The 25,788-nt window shown below is 41.7% G+C and overlaps 1 protein-coding gene across 1 annotated transcript in view; it reads right to left on the bottom strand.

Moving 5' to 3' along the window:
- Positions 1–25,788, bottom strand: part of UBE3C (ubiquitin protein ligase E3C) — a 114,059-nt gene that overhangs the window by 57,305 nt on the left and 30,966 nt on the right. Inside the window, exons 6-11 of the mRNA XM_081243936.1 lie at positions 19,415–19,572; positions 16,004–16,157; positions 15,369–15,589; positions 14,741–14,895; positions 11,923–12,110; positions 3,783–3,869 (exon numbers count right to left, since the gene is read on the bottom strand). Coding sequence (XP_081100062.1) covers positions 3,783–3,869; positions 11,923–12,110; positions 14,741–14,895; positions 15,369–15,589; positions 16,004–16,157; positions 19,415–19,572 — 963 coding nt within the window. The remainder of the gene's footprint in view (positions 1–3,782; positions 3,870–11,922; positions 12,111–14,740; positions 14,896–15,368; positions 15,590–16,003; positions 16,158–19,414; positions 19,573–25,788) is intronic.

The raw sequence follows: 25,788 nt of genomic DNA, 5'->3' as shown, positions 1-25,788 counted from the left end.
GGGACGACAGAAAAAGGCTGTGTGCCTGGGGCACCGCACAGCAGTGGCCAAGTCCCAAGAGGACAGGAGCCCCCATCTTCCCCAGGTCGCCCCCACCAAGCCTAGCCCTGTGCCACCCACTCAGTAGAACAAAGGGGTAAGGTCATTTGTTTTGCTGATATTGGTAAAACTAATAGTTTGTATTTTTTAGTTCCCTTGTCACTAACTGCAGAAGTACAAAAACAATGAATATTGACAAACAAACACTATTTAGGGGGACATGGTACAGGTCGAGTTCAGCAGCTGCAATGTGGAGAAAGTATTTCCTGAACCTAAGAGGGCGATAAAGCCGCTTTCAGCTGTGACCCGTCAATAATCCTTGGGTCTAAATTCAGCAGCGGCATCAGTTATGCACATATATGTCAGGACGCATAAAACTCTTACACTGCTTCCCTAAAAGAAGATTAGGGCAATTATTCAACATTAGTTTATTTGTTCTCTTTAACCCCCTGTGAGGCAAGCAAAAGGAATTAACCACGTTCACGTGAATGACAGGAAGCGTGACTGGCAGGAAGGCTCAGCCGTGCGCCCATGGTCTCGTCCAGCTGGGGCTGGAATGAAACACGTCTCCTGATTCTCTGCCGACTGCTCTTTCTGCCATCAACACTGACTCAGATACTCCTCTCAAAACAGGTCAAAGACTTATGTGCAAATAAAAAGTCCGTCATTTACTGTAACGAAAGGAAAGACACTGATTCGTGACTCGGAGAGTTGGCTGACTAAGGAGCACCGACGAGGCCTCAGACAAACCCTCACCCCTGGACACACCCTCAGAACAGGGGTTTCCACAGGAGGCCGGGCGACTGTCCCCCTCCCCTTAAGTGAAAGAGCTTCTCGTCGCCTCTAGAAGCTTCTGGTGAATGCATTCTTGCCTTGAAAAGCTTTAAGAGGGCTATTGTAAGTACTACTAACCACTAGAGCCACTGTGAAAAGTAATGGGCAGGGCCTCCCTGGTGGCGCAGTGGTTGAGAGTCCGCCTGCCGATGCAGGGGATACGGGTTCGTGCCCCGGTCCGGGAGGATCCCATATGCTGCGGAGCAGCTGGGCCCGTGAGCCATGGCCGCTGAGCCTGCGCGTCCGGGGCCTGTGCTCCGCAACGGGAGAGGCCACAACAGTGAGAGGCCCGCATACCGCCAAAAAAAAAAAAAAGTAATGGGCAGGATATACTCAAAACAGGCCCTAGTGAGCTAAAGACAAAAACGAACCACACCAGCCTCACCACACAGGCCTGTCCGTGACAGGGCAAAACACCCTCAGGTTAGGTTTTGGTAAAGACAGGCCTATCAGAAAACAGAAACCAGCTGCCCATACGCCCCTTCAGCTTCACCTGCATCCCCATCACCGAGGAGCCCGTGAGGCCACAGATCCAGGCTTCTAACCCAGGCCCCGAACCCAAGCCTCAGGGCCGGGGCCAAGAAGTCTACACTTTGACACGCTCCTCTCATGAGCCTTATGCTCCCTGAAGCTCAGGAGTCCCAGGTGCGTAAGTCCCACTATGAAACCACTGATATTTTCAAGTTACACTTAATGCCATTTTCAGGAAAATCAGGCATTTCATCTTAATTTTATTCCAATAATAAATATGATGAGATACACATTAGGAATGTGTTAATACACTATAAGTTTCTTGAGGGAGTTTATTTTAATAAATTAAATTACAAAGAAATTCATTCTCAAATGAGCTTTTAAGAAATAATGAGTTTTAAAAAATTTGTATAACTTTACTAACTTATAATATTAATAATTTAATATAATCAATACTATCTCATTTTTCTTTCACACACCATGACTCCATCTCCTCACCAGGAGACAAATGCCATAAACAAATAGGCAATCATCAGGCAGAGCCAGGACGGGACCTCTGTTGCTAAGCTGAGACACTTGGAGATCAATGATAATTTCCGGTTCCAATGATCCTCAATCTTCTTTTGCCCTAAACAAACCTGTCATTCATGAATGCCAAGGCAGGCATAATCATAAGTGTTTGAAATACACACACACACACACACACACCTAGAAACCTTACATCTTAATTTGAAAATCACAGGATATAAAGATATTTTCTAGATCTTCAGTTATCTCTCTCTCATCTCTACTGCGGCTGCTCACTGTTGAGACGAGAGACATGGCTCCACCCTTCTGCGTTTCATCAGCTCCAGTGCTGTCATTCAAAACTCCCTTCAGTCATGTAAGATGCATTAAAATTACATGAAAAAAACATGAAAGTAACTCAAAGTTACGCTACAAGTACCCTGCCCTCCCTCTAGCAGTGGGAAGAGGACTGGACCTGGGCTCCTTTGGCACAGGGCTGGCTGGGACTCACCCGAAGGTGCTGAAAACGGGACCATCTCATCCTCCACACACCACAATGACAAGCTTGAGACCCAAAGAGCGCTACACATGTACCGTGTCACAGACCAAGGGAGACTGCAGGTGGATGCACAGTGAAATGCTGGACACCCCAAACTCACCCACCAGTAAGGCTTTCTATTTCTTGTCTCAAAAGAATATAAAATTTGTTTGAAAAAGGAAAGGAGGACTTCCCTGGTGGCGCAGTGGTTAAGAATCTGCCTGCCGATGCAGGGGACACGGGCTCGAGCCCTGGTCCGGGAAGATCCCACATGCCGTGGAGCAACTAAGCCCGTGCGCCACAACTACTGAGCCTGCGTGCCTAGAGCCCGTGCTCTGCAACAAGAGAAGCCACCGCAATGAGAAGACCGCGCACCGCAACGAAGAGTAGCCCCCGCTCGCCGCAACTAGAGAAAGCCCGTGCACAGCAACAAAGACCCAACGCAGCCAAAAAATAATAAATAAAATAAATATATATATATATATATATATATATATATATAAACGGAAACCCTCTTCTTTCCGAAGGCTTGCCCTAAAACAAAGGAGTGCTTTCCTTCCCAGGACAGGCTGGCTCGCGGCTGCAGGCAATACATACAGTGCTGGCTGTGATCTCCACCGCGTGCAGGTGCACTTTAGAAGCTGAGTCTCCAGTGAACTGAGTTACACACTTCTTTTCACACTACAGTACAGAAGAATTGGCTCAGACCTCAGACAGAGGAGAAATTCATCATGGTAATGGCCTCCGTCCATTTACCGTGAAGGATTTTTGAATATTAAATTCTCTACATATTATGCATTCAATAAATATGTATATTAAAGATTCTAGCTTTCAAGTTACACGATTCACATAAAAAATCAAATTTCAACAAAAAGGTTTAGAAACCAATTTATACAATACTTTATATGTTTTAATGTTTGTAATAGTGGTAAGTTTGCTTCAAATCTATATTTTCACTATCAAAAGCAGAGAAAAGACATATGAAGCAAAGAAATTTCAAGTTTCTGATTTTTAAAACATGACTAGTTTTGTTTTTGTTTTTTTGGCTGTGCCACGCAGCATGAGGGATCTTAGCTCCCAACCAGGGACTGAACCCATACCACCTGCAGAGGGGTCTTCACCACTGGGCCATCAGGGAAGTCCTGACTAGGATTTTTAAAACAAATTTACCCTCAGATAAAGCCATACTCTTAATAATATACACAGATAAACAACTGTAAAGTTAGGCATTAATTTTTTCACTTTGTGAAATTGAGACCATCTAGAATTTTTCTTCTAATATGGAACAAGCTAAGTATAAGTAGTACTTAAAAATACCTTCTTACAGTGCTTTTTATTAGATCGCCACTTTCCATGTCCTTAAGTTCAATTTCTAAGTCTGTATAACACATACCCTGTGATCATCCGTGTTGTCATAGAAGATATGAGAAACCAAAGGTGTCTCAGAAACCTGGCATTGAAGGCTAAACTGTAGAGAAGCCTAAAAAGGAACAGGGGAAATAAGAAAGAGTTAGCAAATATTCATTCAATATACTTCTTCAAAAAGAAGAAAGCTATAAACTGAAGATAATGTACAATTTAGAAAACATCTGTAATAACACCACAAATCACTTCCTTCCTACAGCAGGCTGCTTAAGGAGTACAAATGAGAACTAGTCCGTGCACCCCAACTGTGAGAGCCACTGTCTACTATTACGGAGCTAAGCTGGCCCTGAGCTGTGCCTATGAGACCAACCCCAAAGAGAACCGGACGGGCCGTTTTAAAGCACAAGTTGAGTTTGCTGCCCCTCTGAGTACGTATCATAACATATTACTACATCACAATATTATGTATTATTAATATTATTACTACCAATACACATTAAAATTTTAAAAATATTTTAATTATATTTATATTTAATAATTTAAAAATATTTTAATATTTAACTGATTTTAACATCCCCCCTTTAAAACAAACACATAAAAATGTGTTAATGGGCTTCCCTGGTGGCGCAGTGGTTGAGAGTCCGCCTGCCGATGCAGGGGACGTGGGTTCGTGCCCTGGTCTGGGAAGATCCCACATGCCGTGGAGCGGCTGGGCCTGTGAGCCATGGCCGCTGAGCCTGCACGTCCGGAGCCTGTGCTCCGCAACGGGGGAGGCCACAACAGTGAGAGGCCCGCGTACCGCAAAAAAAAAAAAAAAAAAAAAAAATGTGTTAACATCTCAAAACTAATTTAAATCTAAAAATATATTTTAAAGGCTTTAAAAACCCCTCCTGTATAATATCAATTTGATTAAAAAGGCTAAGGAACTTTGTGGGTAACCAGTTTAACTTTAAAGTATCTTTACTTAGTATACTGCATTTTTGTAATAGGATATAATTTTCAGTCACAAAGTTATAATCAGGAGAAAAAACCTGCATAAAACATCTTACACTCTTTTTAAAAGAGGGTACTATCTAGTATAATTTTAGAAGGGCAGGAGTCAAAAATCAAATTTCAAACTTATGAGACTAAATCACAGTACAAATGGTTTAGGATGGTAGGAAAATACGGTTTTAAGAAAGGGATGTGATCTTACTTTAGAACCATCTCAGAAGAACAAGAAGGTAGAAGAGCAAAGACAAAGCTGGTTAGCAAGCAGAACTAAAGAGCAAAAAGCTTTCACTGTGGTATTAGAGAATGCACAAGGAATGACCCTGGAAGGAAAACTTGACGATGGAAGTATTTTGAGGACAGAATTCCGTATTTTTAATACCCATATATCATCCAGTCCTATCTACTTTTTATGGGATGCTGAAATTAACACTGGATCACTGGATTTTCAGGGGAAAGACCTTTGAGACGGTGTCTGACCCCCAAAGTTGTCAAGTCAGCTTATGACGGAGCAAGTAGCAGCCCCCAGGCTCCTGAGGAGCTAGAAGAGAGCTCCTCTATCTCCTCAACAGCGCGACCACCAGCCGTGGGGTCTCCTGAGACCACCCCCAGGTCCCTTCCTGAGAAATGGTCATTAACAGTAACTGGACGATCTGACTAAATAAAAGCACTATGCAGTGTGTATCCACAATTCTCTATGGAGTTAATTACCACAGTTACTGTTAACTGTACTGAGTATAATACAAAATATTTTAATAGACTAAATTTTGCAAAAAGTGTTATTAATTTAAATGCCCATAGTGGAAGAGAAAGGAATAGGGTTTAGATAAATAAGTCACTCTTCAATATAAAAGTCTCAAATTTAATTGCTTATTTTCCTGCATTCAATCAAAAACACCAGATACATTCTTCAGCATTAGCAATTTCTGAGTCTACAACAGGGATTATGGAGTACTGGTTTTTAAAAATCCAATCCAATTTTAGTGTGGTGCATTTTGAGATGTTCAAATGGCATTAAAAGCATAATCATTTAAAAAATAGTGGAAGCATAAAAGAATATGTAAAATTTACCTAGAATCATGAATCTTAGGCTAGAAAGAATCTATTAGATCACCTAACCCAACCACTCTTCAAGTGTCATGTAGACCAAAAGCAACCTGTTTTTATGAGAAAACGAGGGGACTGTGCTACATCAATTCTAAGGTCTTTTCCAGCTTAAAAATATGATGATTCTACAAAAGTGAGTTATGCTTGTCACAAGTACATACTTAATAAATGATAACAACACTATACTAATTCATTAGGTTGAAAAATTAAAACAAAAATTATTGGAATAACAAAAAATGGTAAGAACACAATAAATCATAGGAGATCAATTAAATAAACCATGGAAAACAGAATAAAAACAAAGCTATAAAAAACAGGAACTGTCAACATGAAGGAATTCTAGAAGGTAATATCTGCTTGCCTTCTTTCCCTTTAATCAAGAAATTAAGGTCTTTTAAAAGAGTGTACTATCTAGTATAATTTTACTGACACGATTTCTTAAATGTGTGTTAAATATAAATACTAACACTTGGTACCTCAGAGGTCTGAGGAACAATGTGCTGTAAGTAGGTGCTTCCTTTGCTCTTTTTTCTAAACAACAGCAACACAAGGGAAAAGATCTTTAGTAACATTTCATCCCATCTTCCCCAAAATAATCAGTTAATACCCTGGAATAAATCATCCAGACACGGTGGACAGACGTAAACAAAAATGGGTTCTCCCAATACATTCTCTTACAACACAGTTTTTCACCTACAATTGTAACTAACATCTTTCCACATGAATATGTATACATATTTGTGAAACATAATTTTAATGGCTACACATTTCAAAAGTTATATTTCAAGTTAATTTTTTTCAAGTTAATTTTGAAACAACTACAGTTCCTAAATTAATCACTCAATAGGCAATAATAAAACAAATTATTAAACCTTTTTTATAAATTTATAAAGGTTGTTTGGGACTTTACTGCTAAAAGGTAAGGAAGTGAAGTATTCTTTACATATATTGGGATATATTAAAAATTACCCATTAAGCTTTATTTAGCTGAGACAACCCTATATGTTAATTGGTAAAGGACTATTCAAGTGATTAAAGAGAACACAGTGGAAGACTCCCGCTCACACACAGGCAGTGAAGGTCATGACAGCAAGGCATTCTCAGAGACTGCCTCTGGATGTAAAGGTGTCACAGGTAAGAGAAATATGACAAGTCACCCACCCAAAGACCATTCTGCTCTTGCCACACACAAGTGCAAATGTGATACTTTGTGTTTTCCTGCTGAAAGTATCACTTTTTTGGCAAAAGCAATATTAAAATACACATATAAATTTCACCTGTGAATAATGCAAGACTAGAAATAAGCTCCAAATTACCTTACTGATAATAAAAATTTTAAGATGTATTTCAGCTTGAAGCAACCTAAAACATATTTTCTTCACAAACTAGGAACTAAGAGCGGAAGATAAGCTTCAGACATACAGCTGTGTTAAACTAACATCCCAGTGCTGAAACCATGACCAGGGTAAACAGACAGTTCCCTTTCCCCTGATAATTAATTTTCTTTAATTTTAAGATGAACCGATTCAAAAAATGTACCTTCCCTCATATTAGTTTAAATTAAAATGGGAGAAAGCAGCATTCATTACCTCAGATGCCTTCCTTGATATTCCCTTCCCTTTTATTTCTTTCAAGAAAACTTTAAAAAAATTTTAAATGCCTTTGTGTATGCTTTTTCCAAGTTCACTCGTATTTCCTGTGAATTGTCATCCTCAAATGTTTAGAAAATTCTTAGAAGTTTCAAAACTCACTACAAATTATATTCCTAAATTTGACTAAAGCAGGCCTACTTTATTAATTTGATGCCTCTAACAATAACTATTGCCAATTCATTTCTAATCTATATATGATTTCAAGATAGGCAATAATAAAATCATTGTGTTGAAATGTCAAATAGCTCACAAATTTTATCTGACCTTCGTAAGAATGCAAATTATAACAATAATCAATAGCTGCTTCAATCTATTGTTTATACCAAAAATATCATTGATAATAAAAGCAAGCATGAAACCATAGACAAAAATAATAATAATTGTTTCTCTGTAGGTACGTTCTCAGTATTTTTTCTAAAATACTATAAAAATTTGTTCACAAAAACATGAACAGTATATAGTACTCCTGCACAATCATTCTATCTCAAATTATTAAAGATATGAACTTACAAATCAAGAGGTAAGGGGGTACCCATTATCACATTTACTTAATAGTGCTTAGAAAACAGATGAGGAAACAGCTATACGCTCCCAGGGCACACAATTGTTCCAATCACAATGATTAATAACACAAGACACAATTAAGCTGGCTCATTCTATTAATTTTTGGTAGAAAAAGCAAGCACCTGATACAATAAAACTGATTCTGATGGCTTATGAGGTATGAACAAGGGAACTAGAGGAAAACTGTAACACCAACCTTTCTGATCCTTAAAACACTACCTTTAAAATTCCATTTCCAAGTCTCTAGATGTTAATGAAACAAAAAAGCCAAGCCCCAAAGAATACGCTCCTCCACCCGCCTTAAGTATAAACCCAAACTCCTTAAAATCAACTTTTAAGGGAGTACCTACCATAAAATGAAAATTTCACTATAAGCTGTAATTACAGGCGAAATCTCAGGATATAAAGGGTTTCTGAAAGATGATAACCTTTGCATGACTCTAAGAGACAATTCAGCCAAGAAAAGACAAGGAGGAGGGCAGAGGCATTTTGGACAGACACTACCACAGGCAAAAGGAGAGAGGCATGAAATACCCTGGAGGCATAAAAAATAGCAAGAAAATGAAAGTAATGAAGCGTGGCTGGGGCAAAAAGCCCTAATTTTATGGCTAGAAATGGAGTCAGAGGGGTAACCAGACACTGGAATAGGAGAGGGCACTGCACTGCACTAGGCAGAGATGCGAGTGCTGTCCTGAGCCAAAGGGATTCAGTGCTAGACGTTCAAGCAAGAGGATGAAATAATGTGGGTTGTATATCTGACAATTCAGTCTGGCAACACAACACAAAGTACGCAGCACTCACATACCATGGTGACAATGCACACCGGGAACTACGGAGAGAGCCTAAACTCTCAGGCAACGCTGTCCACCAGAACTTTCTGTGATGGTGGAACTGGTCTACACTGTGCTATCCAATGTGGCAGCCACAAGCCACACATGACTACTGAGCACCTGAAATGTGGCTGGTGTGACTGAGGAACTGCGTTTGTACTTTTTTTTTTTTAATTAGTTTCTGCTTTGTAACAAAGTGAATCAGTCATACATATACATCTGTTCCCCCATCCCTTCCCTCTTGCGTCTCCCTCCCTCCCACCCTCCCTATCCCACCCCTCCAGGCGGTCACAAAGCACCGAGCTGATCTCCCTGTGCTATGCAGCTGCTTCCCACTAGCTATCTACCTTACGTTTGGTAGTGTATATATGTCCACGCCTCTCTTTCGCTTTGTCACAGCTTACCCTGCCCCCTCCCCATATCCTCAAGTCCATTCTCAAGTAGGTCTGTGTCTTTATTCCTGTCTTACCCCTAGGTTCTTCATGACATTTTTTTCCCTTAAATTCCATATATATGTGTACTTTTATGTAATTTTAATTAATTTAAAGTGAAGTGGCCACGTTTCACTAGTGGCGGCCCTACAGGACACTGCAGCCCCAGCGTGACCCCCAGGTTTAGGGGGAAAATGCTGAGTTCAATCTCAGGCAGCAGGAAGGGAGCGTGAGGACGGCCCCTGCTAGTAAGTGGCTGAACGGAAGTCTGGAGCTCCGGAAAGCAGGTGAAGCCGCCTGTGTGGTCAAGATCACCCAGAGAATCCACCGAGCAGAAAGGAACTAAGGAACTGAACAGGAAGAGAAGTCTAAGGTTTAGGAAACACTGTAACAGAGACAAAGAAGAACCCACAGAAAGCACTGAGAAGGAGAAGCCTGCGACGACAGGGCAATTCTCGAGAATCCAGTGGCTTAAGCAAAAGGGCTTCAAGAAGAGGGACGAGGAGGGGCAGACAGGCGCAGGGTCACTGGCAGCAGCAGGAGGCCCCCAGGGGACCGAGCGGCAGCGGGCAGCGAGCGAGGCCCTCGTCCAGCACAGACAACACTTCCCAACAGCACGGATCCGCCCAACACGACACCAGAGCCCTGCCCGCTAAGCCTGATTCCGAGTCAGCCAGGGGTAAAGCTGAGCGCCTGCCGACGGGCTGTCCTCAAGGGTCTACTTAAATATCCCACTTTCTAGGCTTAGTTCTCTAGATACTGAGATAGTGCCTGCCTTTTTCTCCCCTCGCACAATACAACCAGTTAATATTTATTCATATTTAAAATTAGTGAATATGCATTTTAAATCCAAAAATTTGTTCAGATTTCTAAGTTCAATGGTAAGATTTACAAATTTTCTTTCATAAAAGGAGATGGCAGTCCATTACTTAACTTTTAAAAATTAAAATAATTCACATAATCCAAAGCTCAAACCATATTAAAAAGTACATGGTTCAAGGTCCACCCTCTCCTCCTCCCTCAGCCTCCCCAGCAGAACCAGACGTGTGAGAAATCGCTTCTATGAATTTCTTGTGAACGCTTCCAAGTTTCTTTATGCAAATGCACATACACATTCTTACTTTTTCCACCTTTCAGACACAAAAGACAGTTATTCATTGCTCTATATCTTCCTTTTTTTTACTTAAAAATATCTTAGAAATCTTTCCATTATCAATGTAGGAAGGGCCTCCAAATTCCTTTATACATCCTGACAATCAATGTTAAACAGAAATTAAAACCTCAAATCCCAACCCTGAAAATAAGAGGGACTAATATGAGCCTGGGAAGAGCTGAGAGTGTGTTATCAGCCTAGGAATTTACTAATCATCTTTTAAATACCTTAAAAAAAAGTTGCAAGTAGTTAAAATCTACAACAGTTAAAATAAGCCTATTTGCTCTTTTATGAGCTATGAAAAACATTCTGAATACTCAAAACCTAATATATTTAGGCCATAAATAAAATTCCTGGAGTGCTTTCTTAGAGGAAATAGGTGCTGTACTCATAAAATCAAGACTGCATATAAAGCTCCTTTACCATTAAACACCTTCTGGAAGCGGTTCACCGGTAAACCCCAGACCAGGGCAGCGATGCATCAAACCCAGTCATTACTACCCAAAGCAATGGACTTTGTGCTCCAATAAAAGCAAGGGGCCTAGTTCAGCTGCAAGATCCTCAGATCTCACATCCTGCTCTGACGCAATTAGCCCACAGAGAGCTAATCACCTAATCCCGGGCTCGCAGTTTCCCTGGCATCTTGCTGCGTCCGACACTAATAAACACCAGTGAGCTAGGACAGCACCTAATTAGTTAGCCGCATTAGTGTTTACAAGGCAGCTGCAGGTGATGAGTTCCCTGCATACAGCTCATTTCAAAGAACGCTTTCCTAGCAAAAGAAACAGCTCTTTTCATGTTACGGGATAGCATTTTACAAACAGAGGGGACTCCGTCTGGTCACACAGGACTCAGGCACCCACGCGCCTCACAGAGGGTGGCCCCTCAGTTCCTAGTGGAACCACTACACTCGGTCTCACTGCACTCCCCTGAGCATTGTTCTGTTAAATTCTAGGAAACTGCTCAGCTATCACTCAAAATAGAGGGAAAAGATATCAATAGTTTAAGGTTACTGTCACCTTCATCAGCCACATTTAAATTCCTATGTTTCTTGTCCCTCTCAAAAGTTCATTTCAAAGTTTTGAAGAACAAAAGTTTTTCAGGTACCAAAGTGAACTGTCAAGGACACTCTGACAAAAAGAGTGCTATGAAAAAGCCTAGAGAGACAAGTAACATGTTGGTTCTACCATCCAGGCACGAGTCAGACTTTTTAAAGGGGTGGCCAGGACTAAGCTCCCCTCACCCCAGACAGCACACAAGAGGAGCTTCCTGGATTGGCTAACATGTCAAAGGCCAGGGAAAGGACTTAAACAGTATTCGCTGGTTTAGAAAAGAAGAACAAACAAACTTTCATTTTCCATGACCCTGGCTGGAGGGAGCGGATGGCCAGCAGAGGGAGGAGAGCCCGCGGGACCGAGGCACCCACGCCCAGGAGACTTGCCTGGCCTTGGGTACCATGACTCGGTGCTGCACCATGAGTGTATGGCAGATGGCCGCCATCAGCGTGAAGGCCTCCTCGCTGGCTGAGTCCCTCCAGACCAGGTTTAACAGGGTGTTGGTCTGCTGTTTCGTATCCAACTTTTTCAGACATTCCTCGGTTATGTACGGTACTGACAGTCTACCATCCTCCTAAAACACACCAGATGGGTTAGTCTGAGTTAACCATGTTCTATTAGAACTCAGCTCAACACTACAAAGATAATGTAACATCTTATTTTCCTTCAACTGAAAATATAAGAAAGACGTTACCTAAAAATTATCCACATCACAACGAACATATCAATATCTCTACCAAGTCACCTGTTAAAGTAAGTTGAAATCCTCTGGAGATCCAAAGTCATTATCTATGGTAGGTACCAATTTTGCCCAGTATAACAACACAGGAACTGTGAACACTCAGTTTTGCTTACTAATGTGACAATATTTTTAGCCCTTACATTTTAAGAAAAATTTATTTCATATTTTTCAGATTGCATTATACTAAGCATACATGTGTGAAAATGTATTACCATCTGATAAAATTTTCATTTTAAATTACCTGAGATACCACAGTTTAAGCAAAATAGTCAGAATATTCAAGAACTTAAAAAACATCAAATGAAATACATAAACCTGTTATTTTACAGCTTAACTTCTCTAGAATATCTGATTCACTGACTAAAAGCTGAGCTAATACTCGATGCAGTTTACCTATTTGGGATATTATCCAAAGATATATACTTTTTTCATATATGTACATATATATGAGTATATAAAAATTACTATATATACAACACTGGGTATCACTGACTGTACTGTTTGGAAACCTGGATGAATATAATTTATGTAACTTGTAACAATCTACCGAATAAAACACTGTATTAGAGATGTATCTAATGTATCTTCACTAAAGATACAAATCGCATCTTGTATAGGCACACCTTGGAGATACTGCAGGTTTGGTTCCAGACCACAATAAAGCAAACATCGAAATAAAGTAATTCACATGAATTTCTTGGTTTCCCAGTGCATATGAAAGTTATGTTTACACTGTGTCATAGCCTATTAAATACAGAATGCAATAGCATTACGTCTTTAAAAAAAAACAATGTACATACCTTAATTTAAAAATGCCTTATTGCTAAAAAATGCTAACCATCACCTGACCACAAAGAACTGCCAAAAACCTTCAATGTGTAAAAAATGGAACATCTGAGAAGTGCAATAAAATGACGTATGCCTATACAAATAAAATTTAAATTTCACAGATTCTCTTGAAGGTTAAGTATTAACAAACTGTCTTCTAAAAACAGAAGTTTTATCTACATTTCATCTACAGGATCCCACTTCTTTTTTTGACCATACAATAAAATTCATACTTTTTTGGTGTGCAGTTCTGAGTTTTGACAGATGCAAGAGTTCCAGCACCCACCAAAACTCTGTTTTGTCTCTTTGTAATCAACCCTGCCCTGGTCTAAGCCCTGGCAACCACTCATCTGTTTCCCCCTGTCCTCCTGTTATGGCTTTTTCATCTCTGCTAAGGGAGCCTCTGTGCCCTTTCACTCGACCCCCGCAACTCCCACCCCACACAGCACAAGTCACTCTCAAGTGTACTGCTCCTGGGACTAGACTTGGCATTAACCAAAGAGAAATTTCCTAACCAAAAAATATATATATCTAAAACCTAGTACAGCCACACCTCAAGCCATTTCCATTGTGTAATTAAGAGAAAAAGACGTCAGTGGCAGACAAATTGTGTGTAAAAGTGACATAAAGCTTTTTATTCCTTGAAAATGAACAGTAAACAACGCTCGGTGAGAAGTGGGAGATAATATGTGACACTGTTCGTAAAATGAATTTAAAAACCAATCATAGTATTTATCATCTATAAAATTTGCGAAAATTGACAAAAGACGTTGTGTGCTGTTCACAAGACAGGGTAAGAAGAAAGTTAACCTTATTTTTTCTTTTAGGGGCTGAGGAGAAGGAGGAAAGGGACTGACTGTTAATGGATTTGGGGTTTCTTTGTGGAGTGATGAAGATGCTCTAAAATTAGATCGTGGTGATGGCTGCACAGTTAGGTTACTATACTGAAAAGTCAATGAATTGTGTATTACTCTAAAAGGGTGAATTTTGGAACTTCCCTGGCAGCCCAGTGGTTAGGACTCTGCAATTCCACTGCAGGGGGCACGGGTTCAATTCCTGGTTGGGGAACTAAGATGCCACATGCCGTGCAGCCAAAAAAAAAACACAATATTTTTAAAAATAGATAAAAATAAAAATATATTTTTTAAAAAAAGGGTAAATTTTATGGTGAAGTGTATCTCAATAAAGTTATTTTTAAAAAATTCTTTAAAAAAAGAAAAAGTAGAAGAGTGCCCGACACACAGTAAGTGCGCTTCCTGAGAACTAGCAGCTTAACCTTTTAACCCAATCATTTCACTCCTAGGAACTGTTTCCTAAGTAATGATTAAACTAATATACAGGATGACCCTATTTCACATTAAAAAACCAAACACAAAACTATGTATCTCCACATAACCTTGTACAGACATTAAGGAAAAGGTATGGAAGAACTCGTGTCCAATCACGAGGACGGCTCTCTCTGGGGAAGGCCACAATGGCAGTGCAGGTGGGGGCCCTTATCTCTACAGCTGAAGGCTTTACAATAAGACCGTCTTGATGTATTACTTATATAATTAGAAATAGGATGGACACAAGCTTTTGACTTCCGACGTCACATGAAGCTGGGCTCGGACGCACAGGACCCGGGAGCTTACTGGAGAACTTGTCTGCGTGTCTGTCTCTCCACTCTCGTCTTCAGAGTCACTGGCTGAATCCTGACAGCTTGTGTTGGCAGGTGAAACCGGCAACTGAGAAAGGAGGGTCTGGAGGACTCTCAAATACACTAGTAGTCCTTCCTCAGAGAGGGCCCCTTTATAAAACAATCAGTTACAACCGTTAATTAAAAGAGATCAAAAAGAAACTGGAAAACTCAGGTTAACATTTTTCCTGTACTCAGGGAGGCATTTCTGACCAGGACTTATATAGATGTGTGCATTAAAATATACTAGAGGAAGTACCAAAATTCTACCATAGGCACATAGCAGTTTAGCATAAACGGGGAAAACATCCCCGCACTCCCAGGAGTTCTCCCATTCAACTCTAAAATTCTTTTTAATCTGTGTGGCCTTATAATATGTATTTAAAGCAGACTTTTTCATTGTGCCTAGAAACCTTCCCCAGGGACACTGCCCAGGCCACAGTCCTTCAGCAAATACACCCTTCCAGAAATCCCTACCCCAGAGGCCACCTCGACAACGGGATACCCGCCACCACACCCCCTGCTCTTATGCGCTAATACCACCTCTGTGTGAGTTCGCGTAAGACATATCTTGCACTTCATACCCAAATAATTTTCGCCAACAGTTAAAACAAAGTAGAAGAGCCACGGCGCTCCACCACCGGTCTTGGAGCGTGGACCCTCTATGGACAACAGTGCATTCAGGAAGGGCTCATAGGGGAAGACGGTCTGCACGTCGGCCAAGGCAGGAATGACAAAGTGGAAGACCTGCTCTGTGAAGGGGGCTGCCAGGACCTCCTTCGTGAAGGCTGTGAAAACCTGTTGCCTTAAAAAGAAAAATGGAAGCTTTTAATAAAACCAAAACACACTGTTCACAAAATCATTGATTCAAATCACTGGTCAGAAAATATCTTCCTAATCAATGTTAAGCTTTCAGTATCAACTAGATTACCCTGAACTTAATGTTGTGTCCTTCCTATAAAAAAAACTCTGCCATGTTTTTGCTAACTTTTGATAGCTACTAGAAAGCAAGAAAATAACCAGGTCATCAGAATTATAAATTTATGTTAGGGTACAGGACAGATAGAAAAAGTACATTTTTCTTTAAACTGAGTCATACTAACAAAGCAAAAATTTGACTTTCAAGGCTATATTTAACAGAGCATCCTATGTCAAAGTTATTGTTGGATACATAGGATCTTGTGAAATTACAAAATCAATAAATTGATTCCATTCTCACCTTGCACCTTCTGGACAGGAGTTGTAAGTAAAGTGCAATGGTTTTAAAACATTCTCTAGCAAAATTTTTGCTATAGGAACTCGAGATAAATCAGAATATTCAATACTTGATGGAAGCTTGCTGTTAATTAACAAATAGAGAGATCTATAATACCCTGAAAGAAAAGAAAAACATATTTATAATTTGTATCAATTCATACCTTTTCTTATAAGGAGGGGAAAATAAAACTTGTCAATTTTTAAATGCTTTTTATAAATCTCCACAGGTACAACTTCAAGCTAATTTTTCTTCAAGTTTTTATTAAGAAAACCTTTAGGCACCCATGTAGCTTGAAGTGATGCATAAAGTCCACGTACCCACTACCCAGCACCAACAATTATCAACTACAGCCAGTCATCTATGCCTCCACTCATTTGGAAGCAAATCCAAGATATAATTATCTCAGTATATCATCAAAGGACTTTATCTTTCTTAAAATTACCATCATCACAGCTAAAATAAATTAGTAATAATTCCTCAATATCACAAATACCTATCAGTGTTCAAGTCTCCAATTGACTCATGTTATAAATTTTATTTAACTAGTTTGCTTGCATCAGGATCCAAGTAAATCCCATACATTGTGATTTTTTAAATCTGTCTCTTAAGCATCCTTCAAGTAATTAAGTCATTTTGTGGTTTTTTTTTTTTTTTTTGCGGTACACGGGCCTCTCACTGTTGTGGCCTCTCCCGTTGCGGAGCACAGGCTCCGGACGCGCAGGCTCAGCGGCCATGGCTCACGGGCCCAGTCGCTCCGCGGCATGTGGGATTTCCCCGGACCGGGGGCACGAACCCGTGTCCCCTGCATCGGCAGACGGACTCTCAACCACTGTGCCACCAGGGAAGCCCCTATTTTGTGGTTTTTTAAACAATATCATGCTGAACCCAGGACTTTAACCCCTGGGTAGACTTCCGTCCACTGCAGCTGTTCTACTTGCTGATACTCCTGACCATCATCATACTGCTGACAGGGTGCAGTCAGGTGAGCATCGCTGCTTCCTGACAGGACAAGATGGCCCGGTCTCACCTTCTCATCTCCCAATCAGGACCAGGGACTCTTAAATCCATTTTAAAGGAAAGGATGCCTCTGGAGTCCACAATGTGGGCACTGAGGGATTCACATGTTTTAAAGACGACCTCTATGAAGCAGAAACACCTGGCATGGCCTTTCTAAGCTGCTGATGGGCTTTCTAGGGGTACGGTGAACATAACTCTGCCGCCACTAACAACAGCTCAGGGCACGCAGTCCTATAGAAGTGTGTGCCCGCTTCTTGCACGGCAGTAAGAGCATCTTCGGGCGCAGTCTGCAGGCACCCGTTGCTGTACGCTCACGCGAACACACTCTCCACCTGCTTGGTCTGCTCCCTCCAGCTCTGCACCTGACTTTTGGTCGCTGAACGCATCACCTGACCTACTCTGCCACCACCCCAGCTCTAACCTCACACACACTGATCACCAGCGACGCACAACAAGAAAGCCTGAAAGCTCTTCTGCTACAAAACTGAAAAGATGTAAATACATCAAGAAAAATTTTTTAAGTAGCGTATTATTAATATATTAACACAAATATGTGTACATTGACAGCATGAACAGAGCATTAAGTAGTTTAGCTGCAATTGTTAAAAAGCTTCACATTAAGTCAACATACAGTGCACAATAACAACATGAACTAGTAAATGAACACGATGTTAAAACATTACAGACTAGTCATGTCAGGAAGTAATTTATCAAAAAAGATGAAACATGGCTATACCACAGACACTGGAAGCAGCACCTTCTGTGTAAGATTCTGAAGCATCTCTTAGTTCAAGGCAAATTTTAAAATAATGCATATTTCTCAGTTATCATCTTTACACTTCTGAAAGCAAGAAAAGTAAAAATTCTCATCGAATGCTTAGTCTTTTTTTTTTTAAAGAAGATGTTGGGGGTAGGAGTTTAGTAACTTATTTTCTTTATTTTTGCTGTGTTGGGTCTTCGTTTCTGTGCGAGGGCTTTCTCTAGTTGTGGCGAGAGGGGGCCACTCTTCATCGCGGTGCGCGGGCCTCTCACTATCGCGGCCTCTCGTTGCGGAGCACAGGCTCCAGACGCGCAGGCTCAGTAGTTGTGGCTCACAGGCCTAGTTGCTCCGCGGCATGTGGGATCTTCCCAGACCAGGGCTCGAACCCGTGTCCCCTGCATCAGCAGGCAGATTCTCAACCACTGCGCCACCAGGGAAGACCTGAATGCTTAGTCTTAAGTCAATATATATAATAATACATCAATTAATACAGTGGACCATTTACAACTGCCATTAATTTGCTTTTTAAAAGATCAAATTCCACAAATTTCAGTTTACTTTTAATTAACTCAGTAGTTTCCCTAATTTTTCAACAAACTAAGTAGGGTTTCTTTTTTTTTTAAACCTAAGCCAAACAGTAAGGTTGGATGTATAAGAATTTCATTTCTACAGTTTTAATCCTGAGAATTAGCTAGACTTAACCCATCAACAGATTAGTCCATTTCAAAAAAACAAAAGCAAAATTATTTATGTTTTTATCAGTAACTGCTGCTTTCTAGAACACCCTACAGCTCCTTCTGACTCATAGCATACCCATTCTAACGTTAATGCTCCTGAAATCCAGGAGCCCTGCAGCATCTGAGTTTTCCACCTGTGAGAACACCGGGAGTCAGGTTTTTGTTGTTGTTGTCCTTGCTGGCCACACCACGCAGCTTGTGGGACCTCAGTTCCCCAACCAGGGACTGAACCAGGGCCCACGGCAGTGAAAGCACCGAGTCCTAACCACTAGGCCACCAGGGAATTCCCTGGGAGTCAAATTTTTTACTTTATGTTACTTAATTAACATAGAAGTTTTAAAAGTCATATGCACTTCATAGTCTTTCTGCCAGCAACACTAACACGTTCTCAGAGGAATTTCAGATCTAGGTTATTATACCTGACAGAATGCAGTCACTTTAAGACGTGTGTCACCGAGTTAATAAGAAAATTCAAATAAACTGAGCACCTTCCTCTCCTCTACTGAACTACTGTGATTCCTGGGACAGGCTCTTCCCTGGTGGGTGTGGCACTGTGTTTGCCGTGTGACTGTGCCCACCACCCGGGCCGCGGCACTCAGCCAGGGCAGCCAGGCCTGCACTGCGGGCCCAGAGCACCTGGAACAACTTCTGAAAGCAGACACTAACTTACTTCATTTTCAAGCAACAGGAAAAGTGAGGTAAAGATATCAGACACATTTCCAAATTTTGCGGGTGGGTAGAGACGAGGACAGATGTTAGAATCTGTGATTCACACAACGCTTCCCACCCCGAAAGGTGCCCTGGCTGGTGCCGACTGCTCACGACCACGCCACCCCCAGTTCTTATACACTGACTTACCATTCTGAATCATGTAGTGCAAAATTTGTTCAATCACAGACACCACATAGCTAGCATCTTGTAAAACAGGCAAATAGGTGTTCTCAGAGGAAAACACCTCAAGCATTCTCATTGGAAGTGCAACATTCAAACTGTCATCATTACAGTTCTGCAGTAACCTGTAAAAACGAAAAAAAAAAAGTATTCACATACTTACTAGATGGCAAGTGTCACCGAAAGTTTCGTCAAATTCTTCTCTTCGTTATGGTAAGTGTTTGAGCTATTCTGTTCTAGCACTAAAATATCCCTGAAAACAGACGTGACTCCAAGACAGACAGGAAATAACCAAGCATCGTGTCACTGACACTTTTATTGAGTCCTTATTATGTGCCAAATAGAATGATGGCGCCCGGTTTAGAGAGGAAAAATGCACCATCAGAGACGGAGAAACAGACAAGGAAAATCAAAGATCACCAATGCCGTGTGGGGAGGGTATGATCTACTGATCTACGCTACATCTAATCCAACTCAGATGAGGATCTTTCCACAAGTGCCTGCAAGACTTTCCATGCCCACAATATCCCCCAAGAACACTTAGTATATTTCTGATCCTAAGTCGTCTAGCATTTTGACTAAAGACTCCCTTCTTACTATGAGAATTATAGGTAGAAAGGAAGGCTTAGCTGTCACAAAACTAAGTCTTACTTAAAAACAGAGAATGTCTTTTTTTATTTACATCTTTATTGGAGTATAATTGCTTCACAATGGTGTGTTAGTTTCTGCTGTACAACAAAGTGAAGAGCTATATGTATACATAGATCCCCTCCCTCTTTTCTTAGAATCAGCTTTATAGAAACACAATTTACACATGAAAATCTGCACTCATTTAAAGTATGCAATGCAATGAGCTCCGACATTACCCCACAATGAGGACACAACACATCCATCCACTGCTTCCTCTCGGCCCTCTCTAGTAGCTTCCTCCCTCCAACTCCCCCATCCCCAACCAATTTCTTCTGTCACATAGACTAGTCTGCATTTTCTACTATTCTATACACGAGGAACCATACAGTATGTACACAGTAATGTCTAGATTCCTCACTCAGCATCTTTCTGAGATTCATCCAACATGTTAAAGACATGGTCCTTTTACTGCTAGTAGCATTCCACAGCATGGGAAGACCATGTTTTGGTTATGTATTATTCTGATGGACACGAGTTGTTTCCAGACTTTTCTTGTTACAAATAAAGCTGTATGAACGTTCAAGGATAGCGTGTGTGGACCTGTCTCCTGTCTCGTTTCTCTTGGGTAAATTCCTAGGTGAGGAACCACTGGGTCACATGGTAGCCGGACAGTATTTAACTTGACAAGAAACCGTCCAGTGTGAAGGGCCGTATGTGAGAGTCCCAGCTGCTCTGTACTGGTAACGCTTGGCATTAACCCTTTTTCAAGTTTTAGCCAAGCTAACGGCTGCATTACTGAACTTTACTGTGATCTGAATTTGCATCTCTGTGATTATTTATGATGTTGAGTACCTTTTCAAGTGCTTATTGTTCATTCGTGTGTCTGCTTTTCAAAAGTGCTCCACCTTTTAAGTGGGCCCTTTGTTTCTTGAACACCCAGGTACACTGTCTGTGCCCACCCAGGCCGCACCCACCTGGCCCTCATCCCGCCGAGCCCCGGCGCCCATTTCCCCTCCCCCCGGATCCCAGATAAGCGCCCTCTCAGGTTTCCCACCTCGGTCTCCAGACCCCACTGCCTCACCCACGCCTGGCCCACGTCTCTGCCCCTGTGCAGAGCTCTTCATCGTTCACAAGTCCTCTTAAGCCCGAGCCAACCGGCCCTTCCCCACCGCTGCTCTCATCAAGGCGACCAACGGTGCTACGGCGGGGTAAACCGCCAGACTGTGAAATGGGCAGAAAAGACTGGTGGCCGGCCCAGCTCTCTCACTGTGTTACCCTCCATCCTCACCTTCCACCAGGCTGATCTACAACTCCGTAGAGACAGAAGCTAACTTGTAGAAAACTGACAGGAATGCAAATGTTTCCCATACAGAGCGACACAAATTATTCCTGTTCCTGGCAATGCAAAAGGCTTCTGCCAGAGAATATAAAATCCCTAAGGCAAATCCTTATTTGAATCAGTTGTAACATCTCACTGGTTCCCTCGTTAATTAACCAGTTAAATAAAATCACTGACACGTGTTCACAGGGAGTCCTGATTTTTACCTTTCCTGGAAAACAATACTGAGCATTACCAACTCAATGATCAACCCTCTGACTCCTTTTATGCTGGTGGCCACTTCCTGACCGCCCTCCACTTGCCCCCTCCCCCGTGCTTTCTCTACTTGGATGCCAGGGCCCTGGACTCTCCTCCTCCATCACTAGCTCCCCCTCTTCCCCACAGCATCCTGATGTCAGGGGACCCCAGGGACCAGTCTTTGGTTCTCTTTGTACACAATTCACTTAATCTCATGCATGTTTATGTTCCTTAGTGTTTAAGGAACAACTTCATCCTTCTAAATGCTTGAACCAAAAGCTGGTATGCATCCTTGGCTTTATTTTCTGAAACCCCACATCCAGTCTGTAAATCCTATGCACTCTAGGTTCCAACCAACTTCATGACACTCCCACTGCGATCACCATGGCCTAAGACACCATCATTTCTGGAATGGACCACTGCTGTCTCTTACGGATCCCCGTCTCTGCAGCACACTAGTGAGAACAGTTCTAGAAAAACATAAATTGGAGATGCACGGTGGCAGGGGCTATTCCAGATGAAAAGATTCAAGAGACATCCAAGGTTATGTGTGGTCAATTAGAGTTTATTTTTTAAAAAGAAGAAAGAAGAACAGCTATTCAATATAATTTGAAAACAGGAGAAATTTGAAAATGGACTTAGTATTAGACAAGATGACCAACCTGAGTCATTTCTAAGTATGAGTACTGCTATTACTGGGATTGCCAAACCAGACTGGTTGCCCTAGTGATAGTTAATATTATTCTCAATCATTTTTAAAGGTGTACTAATGAAACTCTTGTTTGCAGGAGTGTCCTTCTTTGGGGAGATGGCCACTTAAGTATTTTGGGAGTGGGAAGTCACTATGTTACTTTGAAATGATTCAGCAAAACGTTAACAGTGGTCAACAATGTTAAAAACAGTCGACTCTTGATGGCAGGCAGATGACCACTTACTGTGCCACTTTTCTACTCTTTTATGTTTGAAAATTTCGTAATAAAAACATTGTAAGAGTCAGGGAAGAAAGAAAATTCAGGTCATGTCACCCTTGGCTCAGAACTCTCCTTTGGCTTCTCTCCTCTCTCAGCATGAAAGCCAAAGTCCTAAAGAAAGTCCCTTCCAGGGCTTCCCTGGTGGTTCAGTAGTTAAGAATCCGCCTGCCAATGCAGGGAACACAGGTTCAAGCCCTGGTCCGGGAAGATCCCACATGCCACGGAGCAACTAAGCCCGTGCGTCACAACTGCTGAGCCTGCGCTCTAGAGCCCGTGAGCCACAACTACTGAAGCCCGCGTGCCTAGAGCCTGTGCTCCGCAATGAGAAGCCCGCGCAGCACAACGAAGAGTACCCCCAGCTCGCCACAACTAGAGAAAGCCCGCGTGCACAGCAACGAAGATCCAATGCAGCCAAAAATAAATAAATAAATAAATAAATAAAAGCAAGTCCCTTGCAGATCCTGGGATGTGCCCGGAGGGTCCTCCCTCTGCCTCCCCACCAGAGCCTGGCGAGACTCCAGTCCCTGCACAGCTGTCCATCCTCCCGCTCAGGGCCACCCTTCCCGCCACACTCTCTAAAGTCAAACTACACCCCCAAATTTCAACCCCCCTTTCCTCCTTTTATCCTCCTCATTACTTAACGTTTATTTCTGTCCCATAAAGACGTTCATATGTTACTTATTCTTGCTTATTCTCGGTCTCCCAGAAGACAGTCTCCAGGAGAGCAGGTCCCTTCTCTGCCTGTCACAGTCACATGCAGTGCTGAGAACTGGGCCAAGCACTTAGTAGGAAGCCCATAAACTTTTTTCATCAACCAAGTTATTAACTGATTAGCCAATCCCAGTTTTGTTCCTAATGGATGCTCACATAAGAAAAAATATAAGTAATGTCAGTATTCATTACTTTTTAAAAAATTATCTTTATTTTCAAAATAAATTTACTGAAGTTGATAAGCAGCTGTTTACAAACAATGCTAGCACTAAATAAAAATGACAGAAAGCGTGTACTTTGAGAGCTGTACTAGATGCCAACAATGACCCCTGTACCGTTAGATCCCTGAGCCCTCAATGATGCTTCCAGTGCCCAAGGAAAGGCAAAAAGATGGCTTTGAAGGCTGAAGGTGACCAGGAGACCCTTTTCTTTTAAGCAGAGGTGTACCCATCAGTCCAACCGCCCAGTAGAGCACTTAAATACGGGGCCTGGAAGGACCAGTCTCATCCAATATTCCTCACTTTAGAATGAAGCTGAAAACTAGATCCAGTAACTTCCGTCCTGCCCTAAGCCGGCGAGACACCTAGGCAGTACCAGAATCTAGTCTCCTGGCCTCCGCTTCATTACTATACTGACCTGAGCTCCACTTATCCTCAACTCAGGTGGCATTGACTTCCGTGTTATCTGTTCATGTATTTTATACACAATGAGGCACATCATCTCTTTCACATAAAACTACTTTTCTAGCTCTGAAAAAGTTATCTTAAATTCCCATGGAGACCAAAAGAGTGGAAGAGAGCACACGTCCCCTTCTCTGGTAACTTGCCAAAGCACCTAAAGTTCAATGCCCTGCACATGGCACGTGAGATCATTCACTGGTTTATTAACATCACACACTTGAAATAAAGTTTCTAACAGATTGCTATTTTAATTTTACTTTGTTAAAACTTCATTCCTCCTCTAAAGGAACCAGCTTCCTTAGAGAAAACAGCCCCGACCTGGGGCTTTCAGGGGAGGTGTTAAATAGAGCCCAACATAGCGTGGTCCCAGAAAGCAAAGATGCCTCAAAACACTGATGGGGCTCCATCCAATAAGGGCTCCCTCTACCCAGCATTTTAAAATACATGAGGCCTGACTGAGACTCAAGGGAAAAGGAGGCAGGGTCTTCTTCAGAAATAATGCCAACAAAAAAACACTGAAGAAACAACAGAATTAGAAAAATCAGCATTTTATAAACCACGGATATAACAACTGATTCAGGCGTAGATCATCAAATGCAAAAACAAACCACTGGGTGACAAGGAAGGAAATGTACCTGCACAATACGGAGAGGAGTTTTTACCTTCACTCAGCCTCACTGAGAAGGAGCTATGTCTCAGGTGAGGCACTAAGACTCTCACAATTCTCTGCTATGAAGCATTCTTGCTGAACGTGCTTAAACTGGATCAAGTACAGCCCCATGTCAGTGGCTCTCACGGGGGCGACACTCGGCAGTGTCTGGAGACCTGTGTGACCAAGCAGGTGCCGCCTGCATCAAGTGGGTGCAGGGCAAGCATCCTGCTAAACACCCTACAACACACAGGGCCACGTGCACAACACAGAACGGTTCAGCCCCAAACGTGAAGAGGATGTGGTTGAAAAACTCTCCTCTAGAACTAACAGCCAATTTAAAGGAAAGACAGGAGACAAAGGAATAAGGGAAACAAATGGAGCCTAGGATCATCAAAACAGAGAAGGTATTTTTGAGATAACTGGGGAAATCTGAATATGGAGTGTGTATACCACATGATATTAAGAGAATTACTATTCATTTTCTTAGATGTGAACATAGCATTACGGTTATCAGAGAGTGTGCTTTCTTAGGAGAAGTACGGTGAATCGGGTGAAGCGTCATGATGTCTGCAACTTACTTTTACATGCTTGAGAAAAACAACACACTGTACATGTGGAGAGAGAGAGAAAGCAAATGTGGCAAAATGGTAACTTTTGAATCTAGGTGGAGGATATATGGTATTCTTTCAACTTTACTGGTGTTAGAAATTTTCCAAAACAAAAAGTTGGGGAAAACAAGGAGAAATTACATTTGGATTTATCATCTATTAAAATTACTCGCTAAATGAATACCTTCGAAAGGACACTAAGTGTCCACAAACTACAACCCGTGCGCGGAACCAGCCACAGGCTGTGTGGCTCTCGGGTGAAGGGTGCTCCTGACACCTTTAAAAGCTTGTAAGGAAAAACACAGTATGTGTAAGAGAGCAAACCCTAAACTTCGTGCCATCTGGGCGTTTACAGAAAACGTTTGCTGACTCCCGCTCCAGCAAATCAATGCGTACAATGTGTTTCTCAAAGTAAAAGTTTTTCCAAGAAATAAAAGGGGTTTGAAGAAAATAAGATTTCTTGGGATTGGTGATCTTCCAGACTCTCTCTCTTCATAAAGGTTCTTCTCTACC

The sequence above is a fragment of the Mesoplodon bidens genome, assembly GCF_964165515.1.
Source record: "Mesoplodon bidens genome assembly, chromosome: 9".
Taxonomy (NCBI): Eukaryota; Metazoa; Chordata; class Mammalia; order Artiodactyla; family Ziphiidae; genus Mesoplodon; species Mesoplodon bidens.
This window is presented reverse-complemented; position numbering and strand designations above follow the sequence as displayed.